The 21,037-nt window shown below is 54.2% G+C and overlaps 7 protein-coding genes across 7 annotated transcripts; 3 read left to right on the top strand and 4 right to left on the bottom strand.

The window, feature by feature from the left end:
- Positions 1-547: 547 nt before the first annotated feature.
- J4E93_007679 (uncharacterized protein) lies at positions 548-2,496 on the top strand (the record flags this gene model as incomplete). Its single annotated transcript, XM_049345584.1, has 3 exons — positions 548-988; positions 1,425-1,639; positions 1,692-2,496. The coding sequence occupies 3 exons, from the start codon at positions 548-550 to the stop codon at positions 2,494-2,496; spliced, it is 1,461 nt and encodes a 486-aa protein (XP_049197111.1).
- Positions 2,497-3,672: 1,176 nt separating this feature from the next.
- J4E93_007678 (uncharacterized protein) lies at positions 3,673-5,505 on the bottom strand (the record flags this gene model as incomplete). Its single annotated transcript, XM_049345583.1, has 1 exon — positions 3,673-5,505. The coding sequence occupies one exon, from the start codon at positions 5,503-5,505 to the stop codon at positions 3,673-3,675; it is 1,833 nt and encodes a 610-aa protein (XP_049197110.1).
- Positions 5,506-5,844: 339 nt separating this feature from the next.
- J4E93_007677 (uncharacterized protein) lies at positions 5,845-6,974 on the top strand (the record flags this gene model as incomplete). The annotated part of the gene is made up of 2 exons (XM_049345582.1): positions 5,845-6,321; positions 6,369-6,974. 2 exons carry the CDS (start codon positions 5,845-5,847, stop codon positions 6,972-6,974), a joined length of 1,083 nt encoding a protein of 360 aa, XP_049197109.1.
- An 881-nt stretch (positions 6,975-7,855) lies between these two features.
- J4E93_007676 (uncharacterized protein) lies at positions 7,856-8,707 on the top strand (the record flags this gene model as incomplete). Its single annotated transcript, XM_049345581.1, has 1 exon — positions 7,856-8,707. One exon carries the CDS (start codon positions 7,856-7,858, stop codon positions 8,705-8,707), a length of 852 nt encoding a protein of 283 aa, XP_049197108.1.
- A 937-nt stretch (positions 8,708-9,644) lies between these two features.
- Positions 9,645-11,702, bottom strand: J4E93_007675 (uncharacterized protein; the record flags this gene model as incomplete). The annotated part of the gene is made up of 1 exon (XM_049345580.1): positions 9,645-11,702. One exon carries the CDS (start codon positions 11,700-11,702, stop codon positions 9,645-9,647), a length of 2,058 nt encoding a protein of 685 aa, XP_049197107.1.
- A 2,189-nt stretch (positions 11,703-13,891) lies between these two features.
- On the bottom strand, positions 13,892-15,996 carry J4E93_007674 (uncharacterized protein; the record flags this gene model as incomplete). The annotated part of the gene is made up of 5 exons (XM_049345579.1): positions 13,892-14,072; positions 14,137-15,108; positions 15,258-15,480; positions 15,624-15,652; positions 15,710-15,996. 5 exons carry the CDS (start codon positions 15,994-15,996, stop codon positions 13,892-13,894), a joined length of 1,692 nt encoding a protein of 563 aa, XP_049197106.1.
- A 2,073-nt stretch (positions 15,997-18,069) lies between these two features.
- On the bottom strand, positions 18,070-19,582 carry J4E93_007673 (uncharacterized protein; the record flags this gene model as incomplete). Its single annotated transcript, XM_049345578.1, has 3 exons — positions 18,070-18,653; positions 18,702-19,097; positions 19,153-19,582. 3 exons carry the CDS (start codon positions 19,580-19,582, stop codon positions 18,070-18,072), a joined length of 1,410 nt encoding a protein of 469 aa, XP_049197105.1.
- Between the last annotated feature and the right edge of the window lie 1,455 nt (positions 19,583-21,037).

The following is a 21,037-nucleotide window of genomic DNA, read 5'->3' as shown; positions in this document are numbered from 1 at the left end:
TGCACCGCGTGCGCACTTTCTGGAAGGTGTTATCGCGGAAAATCCCCCGGGAAGCGTGTGTTCGGGTCGTTGATATCTCGTCGTGGGTCGTGTAGGGCATCCGCAGCTGCTGTACCCCTGGTGGGGTGTCCTCGCCGTGATAGGCCCGCCGTGCGCCCAGTGCCTTAGCCCTGCATCCGCTGCCCGCCCTCATTGCTCAACACGCAGAAAAAACATCAGACCGCTTTCTCAAGCTCCTCCCAAGCCGTCTGACAACTCAATCTTGCCAGCAGTTCCTCTTAACCCTCTGCAGACCGTGTGTCAAGCCTCAACAAATCCAGGTACGTCTGCCCACTCCCCAGCCTGCCACTTCGCATCTTTTGTCCCGGCCCCCTCACCATCTTGTCCGAACATCTTCGTCTCCGGACATTGCATAAGGCCCCATTGCCATACCCGAGACTTCTTTCGGGATTGCCTGCCAGCCATATCTCTTGCACCCCATTGCCTCCACGCGAGCCGCCCCTCTTGACATTGACACTCATCCATCGCAGTTTGACCATACACCACAATGTCAGCCAAGTCTATCCTCGAGGCCGACGGCAAGGCCATCCTCAACTACCACCTCACCCGCGCGCCTGTCATCAAGCCCACTCCCCTGCCCGCGTCGGCCACACACAACCCCCCCTCCAAGCTCGCATCGCTGCACTTCGCCGCCGATGAGGACATCAAGGGCGTGCTCGACCAGGCCGAGGCCACATACCCATGGCTCCTGACTCCCGGTTCCAAGTTCGTCGCAAAGCCAGATCAGCTCATCAAGAGGCGAGGCAAGAGCGGTCTGCTCGCGCTGAACAAGACCTGGGCTGAGGCGAGGGAGTGGATCGAGGCGAGGGCAGGAAAGGAGCAGCGTGTCGAGACTGTCGATGGTGTCCTGAGGCAGTTCTTGGTCGAGCCTTTTGTTCCCCATCCCCAAGACACCGAGTACTACATCAACATCAACTCTGTGCGAGAGGTACGTCCATTTCAGTTTCCGCCTTTTTACAGTCACTTCGTTATTTCGTTATTTCGTTACGTCGCATCTCGTATCGTTTCGGGTGACCGCGTGGTCTGGAGCATGCGAAGGTGTGCAAAAGGCATATTCGGAAGCTCAGAGCGGAATGCTGCAGCTCAAGTGCAAGCGGAGCGGGACGAGTGCTTAAACCGGGCGCACTGCCTGGTTTTGTTTCAAGGCCGGCCGGACGAAGGGAACGACGGCCGACCCACTCCTGCAGAGCACCTACTCTTCTGCGATACGCACGTCCACTTTCACATGCAAATGTGGCTGCAATTTCAGCGCTTTTGCGCCGCTACCTATGCATCGTCAATTTACGGGCCCGTGGTGTTGCGGCTCTAGCATCGGCGCCATCTTGCGATCTTTTGCCGATCTCACCGCTAACTTATCCGCTTAGGGTGACTGGATCCTCTTCACCCACGAGGGTGGTGTCGATGTCGGTGATGTCGATGAGAAGGCTGAGAAGCTCCTCATCCCCGTCGACCTCAAGGAATACCCCTCAAACGAGGAGATTGCCGCCACTCTCTTGAAGAAGGTGCCCGAGGGTGTACACAACGTCCTCGTCGACTTCATCTCAAGGTTATACGCCGTCTACGTTGACTGCCAATTCACGTGAGTTACTCAGGCACCTGTCACCTGCCTAATACATACTAACGTAACCAAGATACCTTGAGATCAACCCTCTCGTCGTCATTCCCAACGAGGAGAAGACCTCAGCTGAGGTTCACTTCCTGGATCTCGCTGCCAAGCTTGACCAAACTGCTGAGTTCGAGTGCGGTGCCAAGTGGGCTATTGCTCGCAGCGCGACAGCTCTCGGCATACCAGCTGCTCCCCAGCAGAATGCTAAGCAGACCGTCGATGTCGGCCCACCGATGGAGTTCCCCGCTCCTTTCGGTCGTGAGATGAGCAAGGAGGAGGCATACATTGCTGAGATGGACGCTAAGACTGGTGCTTCCCTCAAGCTGACCATCCTCAACGCCACTGGCCGCGTCTGGACCCTGGTCGCTGGTGGTGGTGCGTCCGTCGTTTACGCCGACGCCATCGCCTCTGCTGGTTTCGCCGGTGAGCTCGCCAACTACGGTGAGTACTCTGGTGCTCCCACCGAGACACAGACCTTCCACTACGCCCGTACCGTCCTCGACCTTATGCTCCGTGCTCCTCAACACCCAGAGGGCAAGGTTCTCTTCATCGGTGGAGGTATTGCCAACTTCACCAACGTCGCCTCGACTTTCAAGGGTGTCATTCGCGCTCTGAGGGAAGTCGCACCTCTCCTCGTCGAGCACAACGTCCAGATCTGGATCCGTCGTGCCGGCCCCAACTACCAGGAGGGTCTCAAGAACATCAAGGGTGTCGGCCAGGAGCTCGGCCTCAACATGCACGTCTACGGCCCCGAGATGCACGTGTCGGGTATTGTGCCATTGGCTCTTATCCCTGGCAAGACTACCGACATTAAGGAGTTCTCTGGTTAAGCGTGTGCTTTGTATATTAGGGTCGCGGGTGTAGACTGGGACTGCTTACGGCTCATGACTAGACAAGAGTTAACGTTGGGAGCTTTGCATGGTATGAGTGTTCGACGAACCCATTACCTCGTCTGCCTTGCCAAGTGGCTGGTGGCGAAGGAATATAACATTTAATACTTCCATCTGTTGTGGTCTTGTTTTGTTGAGGTGAGGTTTGATGGTTGATGTTGCGTCAGTGCACGTTGTTGCTCTTTCCTGGAAGGAAGGCACGACCTCCCCTCTCACTTTCCCTCAACACAACGACATACCCGTGCATGCGCGCGTTCCCTTAGTCCATAGCAGAACTCATATCCTTCCCACGCGATAGATACAGGAGGTAGATACGACATCCCATCCCATCTATAACCCTTACAATTCCGCGCTCGCCCATCACAGAACAAGAACCCCCAAGCAAAGCAAACCAAGCAACAACCCAATCCTGTAACGTCTAGGGTGAAACCAGACATTGCGGGACTAGTTGCCAAAGCCCTCAAACAGGCTGAAGCAAAGCATCGCGTACTGCAGTACCAAAACATAAGACGTGGGTTCGAGCACTCGCTCACTCACGTCTTGAATAGGGGACACGGGCGTTCGACCATCGAGTCGAGAAACGTGTTCTTTATAATCTTCATACTACAGCCTTCAGCAGCAAGGGTGGTTAGAGGAATTTGCTCAAAACACAGGTTTGGCATACGCCGAACTTGTGGATTGAGATCTTGAGACTATAGCCTTTGGAGAAAGGGTGGTTAAGGGAAGATCGTTGTCTTGTGGCGTTGAGTGAAGGGGTTGGTTGTTCTAATCTTTTTTTGTTGGTTCTTGGTAAGTTCGCATAGCTAGCGGATGTAGATAGAAACACAACATTGGCGTAGGCTCCAGACCCTAGGATTGTTTAATATTTCCCTTAATTGAGGTGCTACACTTGCCAAAGCGAGTCTCTATGTCATCGTCCAGCAGCAAGTTAAACCAGCATGTGCGCATATGCTTCTCATATTACGTTCAGACGTGTGAGGGTAGTATTCAAAGTTCGTATTGATTCCAGAAAGAGGAGTATGCAATGCTAGTAGAGCAACATAGGAATAACGCAATGAACGCTTCATAACCATGAATCACAAACGCCCTTCGCCATGCAGGATAAAGACAAGAGCATCATACAGCAACACCTCTCTGCTTCCACCCACCAGGGCCTCTCCAAGCGAAGAAGATGAGGCCCATGGCAATCCATACGCTGATGGTCATGGCCCAGAAGGTGGATGCATAGCAAGCCTTTCCATGGCAAAGCACATCCTCGGGATCTTTCTGGACACCCGCTTCGCCGTTCTCTGCAGCTTTCTGATACACAGTAGCGTAGACAGCACCCCAGAGCGTGGCACCTGCGGCCGGTGTCATGGCGAGAATGCCCCAGTTTGTACCGAAGTTCTCGACGCCCCATACTACTGAGACGACGATGGGTGTCAGGGAGAAGACCGCTCCATAACCGGCACCGATGAGTGCGGACACAGCGGCAAAACGGGAGGCATGGTTCTGCACCCACCCACTTGCAAGTAGAAGTTGTCCAAGGGAGAGGATGAAGGCGAATGCCAGGAGGAAGGTTATGCGAGAGACGGTGAACCGGCGCGGCTGCTCAATGGATGGAAGAGACGAAAGCGAGTTCGCGATGGAGTCTGGTCCGCGACGGTGCGAGTTCCCAGACGAGACCGGGGCGAGGACATCGGAGAGCGTGCCGGTGATCAAGCGAGCGAGTGTGGAGGTGATGGCAACGATGGAAACGTGGGTGGCCGGCGACGTGTTAGTGGCGACGTGCGCAGGTGTAAGCGTCTCAATGATGGTGCCTAGATTGTTGATGAAGGCTTCACCAGGGCCAGTAACCAGGAAGAAGCCGCCTGCGAGCCACCACATGGTAGGATCCATGATGTAGCGACGAGTCTCCTCGTTCAGCAGCCATGTCTTCTTGCGTGCCTCTTCTTCGGCCTTCGCCTTCAGACGCTCAGCCTCGGACTGCAGGAAGTCAAAGGTCGAGTCGGAGAGGTCCTGCGTCTCCATAGTTCCGTAGCCGTGATGGTGTGCAGCCTGGGTGAAGAACTCGTCGCGCTGCAGCAGACCAGATCTTTCGAGCTCGTCTACTGCCTCGTCGATCATCTCTTCTTCGTCCATGATGCGCAGCGCGAAGAAGCCGACGGCGCCCACGCAGAGGAGGAGTATGCCGAGGAAGAGGAAGAAGCGGTACACGTCGACGTCGCCTTTGGTGCCATCCGGGTTCCTCACGTACAGCAGGCGGCTTCCAACCTGACTTTGCCACATGCCGCTTAGTCCAAAGGCTGCGATGGGCACTGCCAGAGCCACACCCTTGGCATTTCCGCGTCCAAAGTTCTTCGCGCACGTTGTTACTGCAGACAGGTACATGCAGCTGGTGCCCATGCCGACGAAGGCGAATGCCAGCACCATGACGCCGAAGGGCCAGCCATGACCGCCTGCAGATGGCGGAGGACCGCTCTTGAACGCAAAGGCCGCCAGGAGATATCCCGAGCCGAAGAGAATGCCAGCGAGACCGGCAGGCACGCCAGGCCCCAGACGGTCGCAGAGGTATCCGAAGATGGGGACGAGGAGGTAGAGGCCGAGCTCGGCGCCGATGGAGACGATGTTGACCTGGACCTGGGTGTAGTGCAGCTTGGACTGGAACAAGTGGCCGTAGAGGGAGAAGGCGGTGATGCTACCAGCGCAGAGGCAGATGACGATGGCCCAGACGAAGCTCAGCCATCGTAGCACAGCGCGCTGCATCTTGACGCGGTCCTGCTCGTAGATGCCTTCGGCCACCTGCTCGAAGAAGCTGCCGGCGTAACTCGTGTCGTTGCTGCGGCGCTGGGATTCGGTGTCGTCGTCGGGGGCGAGCAGCGGGCGACGGGGCGAGTTGGGCGGGTAGTCGAGCTTGTCGATGGTGGTGATGGCATTGCCGCTGTTCCGCTTGGACCTCGGGGGTGACATTGGCGGCCGGTCGTGGACGTGTGACGAGGGTCGGGTGGCTTGGTCTACCGTAGCATGGCCCTAGGAATATATATTAAGAGTAGAATATAGGAGATGCCACGAGACTGCGACGGTATATGTCTACCCGGACCCGACAACCCAGATGTACAATGCTCTTGCGGACCGGCGGTCAGCGCACGGTGTTGTCGCGCGAAGTAGCTCGCGCCGGGGCTGCAAGCAAGTGACGCTGCAGCCGAATCGCCGGGCCCGCTAGTTCGTCGTCGAAACAAATGCGCAAGAAATCCGCGAGCAGCAAACACCTCGCTGTCGCCCCGTCCCAAGCACCACCATCCAATTGTCATGGCGCCCCAGCAGGCCCTCGTCAACCTCTCGCCCGCTGAGCTGTCCTTCCTGCGCTCCACCCTCTCACAGACGCCGCCCATCCGCCTCGATGTCACCAAGGGCCCCCGCGACTTTCGCTCCATGCGCGCCGAGTATGACGTACTGCCCAGCGCCAACGGGAGTGCGCGCATCGCCCTGGAAGACGGGACCGAGGCGCTCGTAGGAGTCAAGGCCGAGGTGGAGAGGTTACGGCAGCGCCCGACCCTGGGCGAGCCCGAGGACGTAGACATGGGAGAGGGCGAAGAGACGGACGACAGCAAGGGCAAGGGCCAGAATGCCTGGGTCGAAATGAGCGTCGAGGTCCCAGGCTTTCGCGAAGACGACGCCCTGCCAGTGTTCCTGTCTTCCATGCTCACCGAGAGCTTGCTCGCCAGTGGAGAGCTCAAAGACCGCCTGTACATCAACAGACGATTTCACTGGAAGCTCTACGTCGATGTAGGAAGTCGCGATACCTCTTCTTGACACATTGCTAACAAGCCTAGATCCTTCTCCTCTCACCTCCGCTCTCCTACCCGCTCGCGCTGCTTTCTATGACCACCCATCTCGCCCTCCTCACCACCCTTCTACCAGCCTTGAAGTCGGAAAAGGACGAAGATCCCCTGTTCGACGACGACTGGGATGCCGCCGTGCCGCTATACCCCAAGCAAGCGGGTACCAACAAGACTGCTCCCCAGCTAGGGAAGCCCCCAGTTATTATACTAGCCATGGCAGTGGGACCCAACATCATCTTCGACCCCGCTAAGGAGGAGCTCGCAGTAGCAGATGCAGTTCTTGCGATCGCATGTACAAACTCAACTACCTCGTCTACGGGCGCGCGCATTGTCTCCATCCGAACTATCGATCCCCCGTCCCACCTTACGCCTCCGGGCGTACCCAACTCGATGAACTCAGCAACAGGCGGTACTGCTCCCACCTCCAGTGCCGATGCGCTCACTCAAAGGGAACTGTTAGCGACTTCAGGCGTCTGGACACCACCCCGAGGCGGCATGAAGAGGGGGTTGATCTCGCAAGTCACAAAGATGGTGGTAGAGAACGGAGGAGTCGCTGAAGAAGTCATTGGCGCATTGGCATCAATCGAGGTCGGCTGAAGAGAGCGTGACGCATACATGACATGCAGCGACCTTTAATCAGGGACTCAGTGGGCACTTTTGAGACTTCACGTCCAAATAGGCTTACCGTGCCGAGGAGTACGTCAAGGGGGATCCCGAAGGAGTGTAGGAGCATTTGGCACAATAGTCGTCTCACGACAAGCGTGCTATGCGCCGCTTCATGTGTACTTCAATGCTCTGGCATTGCGTCATCAGACGGCCCGTTCAAGAACAACGCAGTCTTGGCTTGGGAAGCCATGTAAACATATATCAATACAACACAACATACCATCTTGATCCACTATCGCAGCATCGTATGTATGATGTATAGTCCCACACGGAAAGGCGGGATCATAGTGCGTTTGATGGCCAACATCGGCATTAATAGTGGAACATTACCCTTGCAGCGTATCAGAACAACAGACCGTCAACCTCACTTTCCTTGATACGCCTCGCAAGCTATCAAGCAAACATCGCCGAACATCCCAGCTCCCATGTGTTCTGCTTGCTTTTGTCGGCCCCCATCCCGCGTCAGTCAGCCACATTCGGCTAGTGTAAATGACATGTCAGCTGCGGCTTCCACGTTGTCGTCGTTTCCTGTTCTCTCGACCAATGCTGCCGTTCACACCGCTTCGGATACGATATAAGACAACACCGTACCATTCAACCGTCGCGGAGACACAAGAGATATAGAGTTGCACCGCAATTACGTTACACGACATAACCCCGCACCGTCGTCGCAAGGCTGAAGTCTAATAACACAGCCCGTATCAAAAGCGCTAACAACGACACTGGATGCCCTAGAGGAGTCCAGATCAAAACATAAAAATCCCAGACGGAAGCAAGGTCATACATCTCAACAACCAAGCAGAGCAGAAGCCATGATGGATCTTCACCACCAATCCCACTTCTCGGCCTTCACGCGCTTCTCGGAAAAGCTCAAAGACACCACCAACCGGCGCAAACAAAGCGCCTCAAGCCACTCCATCCGCAACCCTTCCATCAGCGGCCTCCCCGCAGACGCGGACACAGCCTCCATGCGCTCCTGGGACTCGGAACTCTCGCGAGACAGCCGGCGCAGCAGCATAGGAAACTACGCTGACCGCGTCCGCCAAATGTTCACCGCAGGCACCACGCACCCGGGCAGTGGACAGCGAAAACGCATGACAGACCTCCCAGCCGAGATCTTGGAGCACATATTCATCCACCTCGACTTTTGGGACTTGCTTCGCTGCCAGCGCGTGTGCAACGTATGGCGGCAACTCATCCCCGGCGAGTCCCCATCACTAGCGGAGATGATGTATTTGAAGCCGTCACGCAGTCTGCAAATCTACAATCTCGTCCCCACGACCTTCGACTTTGAACTCGACGTTACGCCGCAGAGTATAGAAGACGGTGTGCAACCCTCCGGCACCCGGTTCTCAGTCGGCGTGCGCAATGAGATTAGTCTGATGAGGAGGTGTTTGGGGCTTATACGCACGAGCCAGGAGATTGTTTTTCATCCTGTGGTTATGGATTTTAATGTTTGGATTCAGAATGAGAAGGTGCTTGGGAGGAAAGATGGGAGCTGGAGAGATATGTTGGTGTCTATGCCCCCGTTGAGGGAACTTACGTTGAGGCATGGGAGGAAGAGGAGTGTGGTTAAGGTGTTGACTGTAGGGGATGACGAGGATGGTGTGAGGTTGGGGGCGCTTTTTGATGCTATGGATGAGTGGAGGCGGACGTTGAATTGAGGGATAGGTTGTGCTGGTAGTGGAGATGCTGGTTCATCTTGCTGCTGGACGGCGACAAAGGGACTTGCTTTGGCGAATGTAGATATGTAACAACACCATGCATCCTGCTTAGCAACTTTTCTCGTACAGAGTCCACTTAAAGTGCAATGTTATATATAATATATGCAAAAAGAGAGATGCAAAGTAGAAAATGCGACAGCAGGCGCTGCTACTGTTGTCCCCTCTAGGTGCGTGGTGGGCGTTGGGCAAAAAGAAGATCTAGGCAAAAAGGCAAAAACAAAATACCAGTGGACACCCCAACCCGTCACCCGACTTCCAACCCTAATAAGAGTAATCCAGCGCCGCCGTCCCGTGGTGAATACTAGACTGCGGAATTGCTTCCCTCGTCAAGTTGTATTCATTGCTTAGGTCCCTCCAGCATCACTGGTTACCCAAGTGAGTGGATTAAAGGACACCACAGGACTCGAACTGGGCTCCCGTTAAAGTATTGACAGTAAGCCGAGTTTGGAAACGGAATGTCTTCTGGCTGAGACCCGTTACAGGTGGCAAATTTAAGAATTAGATGTAATATATCGGTGATTTAAAAGTAGGATGTGTCTGCATAGTGTGCGCTGCATCGTCGCCATCGCTCTGTGAACTTACGCGAGATCTGAGGGCTTTCGGTAGCCGAAGCGAGCGGACTGCGGGGTAAGAGTGGCCTTGAAAAGTGGGGGAGTATTGGGCCTTTCCCGCCAATCTACGACACAGGTGCAGCATTATGAACACCATAATCACGACGTAAACGTGGGTTCGACAAAATCTGGAGAGAATCTCCATGTTATGATAGCTACGATGCAATATACTCGACTTGTCCAAGTCACCACAGATGCGTGGGCATCTATTCATTCCTTCTGCGCCTCCCAATGCGACACCTCCGCTCAGTGATGGAGACCACGACTCACATCTTCAAAGCACGGACTAGCTTTTGAATCTCAATTCGCACATCTTCGCATCCTGGTCGCTTCCCTTCATCTCCTTGCACCATGTCGCTGATCAGCCGTTGCACACCATCACCCACATCACCCAGACCCTGCGCGAAGCCATCTGGGAAGACTCCGCGTCGAAGCTCTGTAAGAGCTGATATCCGCTCCATGCGAGTGTCGAACTTTTGCACCATCTCAAACGCCACGACACCCAGAGCGAAGACGTCGAGCTTCTCATTGATACCGCTGCCTGTGTGTGGGCGGTAGAACTCCGTACCCACGGGCTTGAAGGTATCCGATACAGTGCAGCTGTCGCTCAGCGCCGCGACAAGCCCGAAGTCTCCGATGCGCGGCGTCATGTGTAGTTGATCACGCTTCGGGCATGTTGTGCAGCTCGAAACGTTGACGGAGCCGTATGGGGCGTGGCGCGCTCGTGAGAGCGATAAGAAGACGTTGGCTGGTTTGAGGTCGCGGTGAACTACGCCTTGGGCGTGGAGGTACTCGACTCCGGAGACGATGTTGTCTAGCAACTCCAGCGATACGCAGGGGTGGAAACAATGTTGTTCGATCACGTGTGTACTGGGAGAGTGTTGGTCGGAAGAGAGGAAAGCGGCAAGGTTGGTTTCGCAGAGGCTCATTTGCACATTCAGTGTGAGGACTGGTCCAAGGCTCTGGTTTTGGATCAAGTGGCGGGGCGCATCGCTGTTCGATATCATGCTGTCTGACATCTCGGATCGCGACTCCTGAGAATACGGCATGTGTAATCTGGGTATGTTTTCAACGTCATCATCCTCTTCTTCGTCTTCGTCAACGTCCTCCACGGCGCTCATCCTGGATTTAGTCGAAGATATTGTAGCTATCGTGTTCTGGCTTGCTTGGCTACCCCGACGTTTCGTGCGTCTTGTCTGCTTCAAAGTTTCTTTGTATGATGTATGAACGCTCTCGCTCCTGGTCTCGTTCACTTGCTGTTCAGATTCGCTGAACTCAAATATGATTCCCGCGCTATTGCTGTGTTCGGTGCTCGCGAAGGGATTATCCATTGTCAGGCTGTCTAGCTGAGAATGCAGAGATCCCGAGCCCGGTGATAATGACGGAAATGCGGGTCTATCATCCAAAAGACGGTCGTTGCGTAACATCGTGACTTCCGGCGCAGTCACAGGATCTGCCGGTATTGTAGTGAACTCTAGCCAAGCGTTGTGATACCGAACTATGTTGTTATGATCGAACCGAGCGAGCGAACGAACTTCCTCAAGCATGCTTTCCAGTTCTTCGGGTCCATGCTCTTGTATTCTTGCAACCTTGGACGGGCTCACCGGTATCCTCTTTACAGCATACAATGAGCCATCTAGTTTGTGTTTGGCTTTGAAGACCTTGCCGTATCCGCCCTTCCCTACAATTTCGAGCTCCGAAAACTCCCGGATGTAGCGGTCCGTTTGCAGATGAGGATAGCCTCGTAGCTGCAGCTGTATGGGAGCTGATATACCAGACATAACATCGAAGCCAAGAGATGGTTGTTGAGCTAAGGGCGGATGGATCGCAGTTCCTGGTCGTGAGACGAGCGCCTGTGAAGTTCCTTCGGGGATTGGCGCAAGTTTGCTAAGGTTGCCCTGAATCAATCGATGAATCCCCTGGTTCGCGGTTGCTCGGTGACCCTGCATCTCATCGCTCGCGTAGGCGTCGTCTACATTGTTGGAGATCTGACGAGCGAGTTCCTTGTAAGTGTCTCTTCCTACTCGTTGTACTTCCGGATCAGAGGGATCCTTTCCTAGTTGCTCCGCAGCTTGCTGAATAGACTGCTTTTCAAGCAATGAATGTAACAACAAATCTCGAACGTTTTGTGCTGAGTTTTGCCGAACTTCTAGAGGAGGCCGATGGGGCTGAAGAGGCTGATGTCCAGAAGCAGCGGAATCTAAAGTTTGGATTCGTGACAGGACGCTATCCTGATGCGATTCGCTTGCTTCCTCATATTCGCTCTCATCATCAGAGGTTCCCGAACTTGAGGACGAATCTCCTGGCCTGCGGAACATGGACATTGCGAATGGAAAGAGGGGTCGTTGTGAGTCAACACAAGGCCAGGCCAGCTGTTCTCAAAAGAGGGTAATCGAGTCAATTGAACGATTTAGAGCATCCGATGGCCCTTGGACGAAAAGACGCGCGCGCGAGTTTGTTGTCAAGTTGTTAAGACGTTTATGGTAGTGTGTTGTTCGGTGTAAGCTGCAGCGTCGAGCGAGATCAACTCGATGCCAACAGCTGTACCAGCAAGGACCCCATCAGTACCTAGGTACGCGATGTCTAGGCAAGCATCGAGCGTCACGGAATCTCATGGAAGCGAAACGTGGCACTTTGAATTGAAGGCGGAGAGCACGTTCAAAGTCACAGATTAGATCGGAACGGAAGGGCGCAATTCCAGGAAAGTGGGTCCGACCCGTGGACGGAACCGGCAGGGTCTAGCGCGTCATAGCACGTGCCCAGGCGACCGCGAACAATTCACCTGCGTGCACGCGCTTTCGACCCTTTCGGACGTGTTTGTGGCTACATGACCTTTTAAGCTGCTTCTTTGCAGACTACGGGCATTATGTCGCGTGCAAACTGTCCTCTGCACTCTCAACTCCGGCGAATACAAGGTTGATCTACAAAACCTTGGGCATCATGCCGCGTCAGCTACCTTGGGCAAGCAAGAGTGGCGGAAGTCGGACCCAAGCCAAGCCAGCATCATCGCGGAAAGCTACCAAAGCGCGCACTACGGCTGACATAGATGACGACTTCTTCGATGACACTGTGCTGGCAGACAGCAGCAGGAGCAGAACGAGATCAAATGGGTCCGACGATGACCTTCCAGGCCTTCCAACAGCACCGACAACGCCACGGACTAAGACAAGGACCAAAGATGCGTTGGGAAAGAACCGGGGAGGATCCTCATCACCACCTCCCATTGATGAGCTTGAGGCGCCGCACATTGAGAAAATGCACAAATGTCTGTCGAAGTTCGATCTGCGCGACGACGAGTGGATGATGGTGGAAGACGAGTTTCTAGAGACAGCAAAGCTCTTCTCGCGACACTTGCACATCGCCGAATATGAGAATCTCAAGGCGATAATTGAAGAGAAGAAGAAAGAAGCTGCTGAGGTTATCAGACCCGTCGTTGCAAATGCGAAGAGATCGACTAGTGGCGAGATGAAGGAGAAGGCCAGGGTCCAAGAGCTGAAGCAGAAGGAAGCGATTCGCGATGTGTTTGCGTCACAGGAAGACGAAGACGACCAGGAAGGGCGGACCGTATTGTCAAATCGGTCTCATCTTGCGTCTTCGTTCATGGCCTCAAGATACGTTGCGACAACTAGCAAATACGCAGCACAAGACAGCGACTACGACAGCGACGATCTAGACGCACCGCGCCCCTCAGCAAAGCCCTTTTCCAGAGCCACCACCACACCCACCCCAGTCCGCAACAGCAGCGCAGCAAAAGGGCAAGAGTCTGCCTCGTCTCCTGCACCCAATCCGAACCCCGTCTTCGCTAAGCCTGCGCCACCTACACCCGCAGCAAAATCTCGCTCACGCATAAGTCGCGCAACACCATTTGACATGCTCGACGATTTGGTACCGACGAAGAAAAGTAGGGCATTGTCGGGGTCTTCGCCGCAGCAGCCTGTTGAGACATCGCATACAACGCGCGCATCAAGTGTCAGCAAGTATTCCCAATCCTTCGATTCCGCGAACGATCGGGGCGGTGCTAGGGTTGGAAGATCAAGTGCTTCGTTCGATGAAAGTGGTGGTAACAGCGGTGTCAGTAAGGAGACTTCGGAGCGGATTGCCAAGCGCAAGGCTGAAAGGGAGAAGAACGAGAAGGAGCAGAAACGGAAGGCTGCGGATCTAGATGATGTACCGACATTTTTGTTTTGAACTGTTGGCGCTCACTACGATTCATAGAGTTTTGGCTAGGAGGTCTTTTTTAGGAGTTTATTGGGGGAGTTTATGATGATACCCTAGTCATGACTTGATGTATGTTGTTGAGAGTGGATGGCATTGAGCTACAGTTTTAGGATATAATTTCTTCATGTTCGTGATATCATGGATTCTCGTGGTAGTATCATGAACTCTCATATAGACCACCCACATGGGCGTAACGCATCCTCTTCCAAGAGCAGTACACAATCGCCAAAGCAAAGCAAGAAGCACTAGCTTGAAGTACCCCAAAGGGCGCCATGACAACAGTTGCGACAAGAGTCTATCCAAACATCTTGTCCAAAACACGGTTGAAAGCATTAGTCTCTGGCTTCTCCACAAAAGTACGATGGTACTCCTCAATCTCCGCGAGATCAGTCACAAGATCCGCTTCAGAGGGTGAAACCCACTTAGTCCTCTTGAGAACCTTCCAGAAAATGAAGAGAACGGGGAAGGCAAAGACCCTGTATTTCAGGTCAGTATTGTGTCATGGTAGGAACAGAAGGGGGTGATGGGGTAGAGACTTACATCAAGTATGAGAACAGGAAATCAGCTACAGCCCACTTGCCATTCAGGAACACCGTGTACCCACCGACAAACGTCATGATGAAGGTGCATACAAGGCCGTACCATGCGGCGTAGGGCTGGCCAATACCCTTGTATGGCAGCGTGTCTCGATCGAGACCCTGTGCCTGACACGCCTTGTGGAACTTCAAAAAGGTGAAGCACATGACGCTGAAGTTGATCAACTGCGATGCAGTCACCAAGCTAACGAACCAGTTCAGCACGACAGCGGAGTTCTCGCTGAGCTGGAGGAAGGACAGCAAGGCGATCAAGAGGACGAAGAAGACGCAGTAGAAAGGTACACCTTGCTTCGTGCACTTGGTGAGGAACTTGGGCGCTTTTCCTTCTAGAGCGAGACCGAAGAGCGAACGGGACGCGCAGTAGACGTAGGAGTTTCCGGCGGAGAAAGCGGAGGCGAGGACACCAGCATTGACAACGTGAGGTAGACCTTCGATACGGAGTCGGTTCATGGCGATGACGTAGGGTGAAGCTGCTGCACCTGGCTTGCCGTCTCGGAAAGCGGCGATCAGCTCTGGATCGTTGTAGGGCACGTTGATACCGACAGCCAGCGAGCCGAGCACGAAGAACGTGGTCAGACGGTAGAAAACGGCGTTGTAGGCGCGGGGCATGACTTTGCGCGGATTCTCTGTCTCTCCTGCTGCCATGGAAACGTAATCCGGTCCGGCAATCGTAAAGGAAGCCTGGATCAGGCACTGTAGGAAGCCCAGGAAGCGACCGAGCTGACCTGGTTCGTAGAGTTCTGTGAAACTACCGGGGTTTTTCCAGTAGCGGAATCCGTACCGATCTTTTTCCGGGTTGCCGCCCAACATGGAGATGAAGGTGAAGATGAGCAGGCCGATGATGAGGAGGACTTTGCCGATGGCGGCCCAGAACTCGGTTTCGCCGTACCATTTGACGGCCATCATGTTGATTACGCTGCGTTGAGGTTAGCACCTGTTCTGGATATATCCTTTTGAAGAATACAAGGCGAGGGTTGAGCACACAGCTGCATGGATGCTCCAACGTAGACGCCAGAGTACCAAAAGCATGGGTTGCTAGCACCAGGATGTGGGGTATCAACGTACGCATAGAGCACGAGGACGATTGCGATGATGGCGCCTGTAGGCACTACATCACTCCAGAAGCCAATGATGACGTTGCAAGCCACAATTTCAAAGGGCACAAGAGCAGCTTCGAACACGAAGAAGTTCCAGCCAGCCGCGAAACCGAAAGCATCATCCACAAATCTTCCGGCAAATCGGATAAACGGCGAGGATATAGGGAGGAATGTGACCATCTCAGCGATACCTGGGTAGTTGCATTAGCTGGTGCTCGGCATTTTTAGCGCGAGCGGTGGAAAAAGGTGCTTTGGGGTATTCGATAAAGCGCATGGGCATTGTCGCAATGGGAAGGAGTTGTCGCTTTGGAAAGTAAGGGACGGAGAGTCTCACTGAGCGTCACAGCCAGAATGACAGTACACCTTTTGAAATGTTAGCGTTAGCTCATCGCCGTGGATGGCGAGGGAAATTCTGCATACCATAACGAGAACGCAATGAACAAACTCCCAGGTCCTCCGTTCATCAAACCTCGGCCAATCTGCACGTATAGGGCAGTACCAATAGTTCCTCCAATACCGATAAGCTGGATGTGTCTGCTCTTGAGCGTTCGGTGCGTCTGATCGGTGACTGCCTTCACAGATCCGACAATACTAGGATGACGGGGGCCGACATCGTAATGATTCTTTTCCTCATCGGTAGCAACATAGCCCGTGTTCTTTACCTCGTAGGGTCCGCCAGCACCAAAGTCTTGGCCGTAAGAGGCCATTGTGGTCGATTGTCGAAAACCTCAAGGCTGGCCTCAGTGTATGGATTTGAGAAGCAGGGCAAAGTACTGTACTACGAAAGCCATGTACCAATAGCCGGGTGAGTTGTCTTATAAATACCGGGCAAGGCTGAGGGTCGTCGTGCAAGATAGCAGGACAAGTCGGGGAGTAACCTGTTAAATAACCCTCTCAGCTGCCCTAGCAAGCGCGAGTGGGAACCCTGCATGAGCTTCCTCGTGGTGAACGCTGTAGATCGCGCTAGGCAGACTGGGCATTCACAATATCCCGCTTCTTCAGAATTCGGGCCTAACGTTAGTGGAGGGCGAATTACTGATGGGCCATTTTGGCGTTTGCCATGGCGGGGCTGCAGTAGGCGTATTTCACGTCCTCGGTCCTTCACTGGCCAAACGGCTGCTCACCCAGAGGGATATCGAGGGTCGGTGTACCCTTGTCTCGTACGCCGCGTGTTGGGTAAAATCCCGATAACGTCGTTTGTGGGTGCAGGGATTGAGATACCCGGCATCGCTAGACCAGCTGTCTTTGAGCCCCCAAGCGGGGCCCTGAGTACATCGTGCAGCGGTGTCACAACATACGGTACCCTCAAGAACGTTACTTCTTCTGTCGTGCATTTGAGGCCTCTTTCGCAGGTCCAGCTTGCGCGACAGCTGTTATCGGGCCATACCTATCGTCTTCCCTGTCGGCCTCTCCGAATCCTTCCACCCAGTTTGTGGAACGAAAACCACTCCATCTCTTGAGTGTATCTTGGCCTGCGCTTTTACTCCAATGACCGAGTCCGCGTCATTTTCTGAACGGCTGAAGCTATCTTGGCATTCCTGGGCTGGCGGGTTGGCTCCAGGCTTGCTTCGAGGCTTTGCGTTGTCTCCGTTGCCTGCAAGAGGCTTGTTCATACCTCGGAGACAGCCACTAGCTCGGACCCAGCCACCTCGTAGTCCTCAAACTGACAGCCGCCCGCTGCGCCGAAAGGAACTAGAAGCTGTTTGCCGCGAGTCGAGACTTTGACTCGGTAGATACGTAAAATCGTGTGTCGCTTTCTTTTCCCCGCGGGGACGAAGATGCATCGTCTGGTTGTTACCATGTGATGCTACAACGCCACGAGAAGGCGTGATGGCTGTCAAGCTATCAGTCCTACGTCGCTTGAGCCAGCCTCTTTCTGCATCCAAGCAACAAGCGATACACCTTCGTCAGATAAGCCTCAGCTTACCGGTGAATGCAGAGAGACGCGTTACCAACTGTCGCTGACACTTGGCGATATTCCTTGCTCATGCTTCGCCTCTCTGAACGATACAAGACGATGGCTTCCACCTGCTCACTTCGCAAACCGATATCTCGATAGCCAGGGTATTTCCGCATGCTGTCAGCAGATGTCAGACGTTGTCTGCCGGGAAGTGCACGGCGCGCACACCAGAGCGACGTCCAAATGGGCCAAGGATGCCTTTGCGATCCTGCACGTTCGAGCTGTTGCGACCAAGGATCTATAAAGCTTGGAGTTACGTGTACCGAACAAGCAATCTGGCACATCGACTCCGCCGTCGCCTTCCTTCTGTGTCGATATTCCGCGTTCTCGGCCTATGGCTCGTCGGGCGACCAGCCGCTTTTTCATGCGAGGAAGGCGCGACATTGTGACGCCGGGTACCGCTATGACAACACTCAAGCATGATGGGAGCAGACGCTCCGAAAATATTGAAGAAAGCTTAGACGGGAATTTACAGCAGCCACAAGGGCGACGGCTCTCTTAAAAGCTGCAGGTGCCGACCTGGGATCATGAGGCTGCCGCGCTGTCATTGGCTAATCTGAGAGCATGCTCAGGTGTGGACTATCCCGAGGTCACCAAACATCCTGGAGCCTACGTTGACTTTAGGTCATCTACTTTGCATGTTTTCACCTTGATGTAGGCTGCGAACCTGGAAGCAAATATCTATTTTGAATTAGTCATAATACTGTCATTGAACCCCAAGTATACATGTTAAAGGTACAGTGTCTGATAAAACCAACCCTCCCCAATGGCGCCTTCGCTGAACTTTTGCATATGTGATAATCAATAGCGATATCAGTCGCTAAAGAGAGTCCCGGCCAAGAGGCTTACGCTTGACAGAGGGACTGGACGCAATCTTTGGCAGATCCGCGGTCACATCCTTCATCGTCATGAAATCCTCATCACCTTGACGGCCCAGTTCCCGGTTCAGCTTCTCTATGGTCGTGACTTCGCCCAACCAACGCTCCCCAGTCTTGTGATCGAAGTGCACTGGCTGGACCAGGCCGCGGTAGCGCGACATATCTTCCAAGGTTGGTGGGTAGATGATGGTCGTCTCTCTGCGTTCAAAGCCCTCTTCGGTCATGTATGGCTTGCCCTCGATGATCTGCGGCTCTGTGCGCCATTCGAATGGTGTTACCGGAAGGTTCGGCTCCTTCTGGACAATATCCCACCATCTGTTCTTTCCAGTGCGGTTCGGCAACTCGTCTGCAGATATCTCGATTAAGCCCTCTCCGTCAGGGTTGGGGATGAAATGACGGGGTGGAAGAACCTCCGTCTGAAGAACAGGTTGCAGTCGATGGTAGTATGTGTAGTTGTGGATCTCGCGATGGATCTGCTGCTGGATGATCTCGTGTTCGTGTGGTTTGATAATCTCGTGTGTGACGGCTGTTGGTTTGTTAGTCATGTCGAAACTTCGGGTGAATTAAGCCTTACCAGGAGCGACTGTAGTGTCTCGGACCGTGTCCACAGTGTTGTTCAGGTCCACAACACCCGCAAGCATCGCTTGCTGTTTTTCTTTCCAATCATGAGCGCCATCTGTTCCCTGATAGTCCTTCGTGATTGCGAGACCCGGGAGAGGTTTCACCGCCAACGCATCATTGCTGGCAAGTCCTGGCACCGGCTGGCCACTCTTGCTCAATCCATGCTTGTCGGAGACAGAGCGCTCCTCGCGCAATCGAACGTCGTCATCCAAGCCGCCGTTGTTGATATCGTGACTACCCACCGCATGATTGCCAGTGGAGGTTTCGGATGGTACTGCGCGTATGGTGCGGCCTGGACCGTCTACGTCGATTGATCGTCTAACTTCGCCATGGGGATGGTGTAATTTGTCTGATGTGATGTTAGCACCCAGTCGCCAATATTTTATTTGAGCTCTTAAACATACTGGGTAGGGCCGGAAGAGCCTTTGATCGCTCGCCATCTGTCGATGGCCTATAGCGCAGATGCCTATCTGGGACGCTGGGCTCGACATTTGAGTGCTCTTCGGAAGCAAGCGCAGGAAGGTACGATCTGTAGTCGTCTGCCATGGAGCCATTGGATCCATTGGAGCCTGTGCTAGGAGTCGCTACCGCATGGCTCGCTCGGCCATCGTGATAGGCAGAGTCGCGTGGTTGACCTCGAGTTTCCGGGTGATAGACATCATTGGAGGCCCCGGACTTTTGCTGTCGACTGCTAAGAGGTGATGATGCAGGGTGTTGCTCGGTGCGCGGGCTAGTCTGATCAGAGTGCTCGTACGACGCTCGAGGGGACTGAGTGGGCGTCGACTTCTTCCTCCTGTGGAGAACGGACTTGAGCTTCTCTTCGATCTTTTCCATCGTGTCGATGGGTTTGTGAGCAGAAGGGGACAAGTGGGTGTGGGAGCTATGTGAGATGCCGATCTATTGTCTGTTTTCACGAGGCACGGTACTCATTGTTAGGGTGGATGACCTCACAGCACTTGCGCACAGTTGACCATTGAAACCTTCCGGCAGGAGCAAGCCGAAGTCTGGAGAGTGTGCATGTCAGCTAGCTAGGGTGTATATTTGGAGCTTCCAGACATTTTGTCGCAACGGTTTGCGAAAAAGTATAGCTTCAGTGATGCCGTGTCACGACGGATGGAGCTGGTGGCTTGAGTAGCACAGGCCGCAGTCGTGTTCCCGCATGTTGGCGGCCTGCCCGGAGCGGTCCAGACTTGTCCCTACGTGAAGCTTTCTCATCTCGATTGAGACTGCTCGAGCTGCCCGCACAGCTTGTCGCATTTGGCCCACGGCAACGGCATGCGTGGCGACTCAGCATGACGTAGCCAGCGGTACTTGAGTTTGGCGGTGTCTGGCTAATGAGTCGGGGTACCGGTGGTACAAAATCACACAAAAGCAAACAGCATCCATTGCCACTTTGGTATGTCACAGCGGAGATCTAGGCGGCATGACGACAGGGAGGGGGAGTCTGGTCGCGGGCGGCTCCACTGATGATCAGCTTAGCGTACCAAAGGACGGGCGATCGTGTTAGCCTGCACCTAGAAGCAGCCAGGCCTTCGGTATTTCCGAGACACAAGCAGATGCAGGCGGGCTGCGAGAGGGGTCAATGGAATCTGCAATGAAGAAATCAACTTTTGAGATTTCCTGCGAGGTGTTGTGAAGTTGCACCGGGAAGCAGCACGGGCCTGCTGTCACCGAATGGCAGGAGCACGACCCTAGCGCCGATCTCTCTAACACCAACTGGAGATGCCGGGCTCTTCCTCCCCGAACTGTCATAGCACTTGTACCCTTTGAGCACCTCATCCAGAGAGTGTTGCGACGCTTTGAATCCTTCGTGAAGCCCAATTCCTGTTTGGACACGCAGCATGACTACATCATAGCGGCTAGGCTGCGGTAGGCGTGGAACGACACCACTGGGCGCATCATAGTGGCCATCTCCATTGTCAAGCGTACCAACGCCGGCTTAAGCGCTATCCATGCAGTCTAGCACCAGTGAACTAAGGGCCCTGACGCATATCACGTCGCTGTGGCGCCCTGTAGGCCAACCAATCGAGGCTGCTGGGAGCATCGATCGAGGCCCGTATAGCCTCAACCCACTGTTGCTGCCCCATGATGATGGCTCTTACCCTTGGGAACAAGGAATTCGGCCTGCGACTGCCGGCTTTGCCTGGAACTGAACTCCCCATTACGTCGTCGTGCATCTGTCCCACTAGCGTCCTCACTGTATAAGAAGGCACTGCAGCGCCTTGGGAGCATCATCATCACACCACACACAACAACTCCTCCACACTCACCCAACAACCAATCCACTAC

The sequence above is a fragment of the Alternaria ventricosa genome, assembly GCF_023758065.1.
Source record: "Alternaria ventricosa strain BMP 2768 chromosome Unknown scaffold_14, whole genome shotgun sequence".
Classification (NCBI taxonomy): Eukaryota; Fungi; Ascomycota; class Dothideomycetes; order Pleosporales; family Pleosporaceae; genus Alternaria; species Alternaria ventricosa.
Note: the sequence above shows the minus strand (reverse complement) of the source record. Positions and strands in the feature narration are given on the sequence as shown.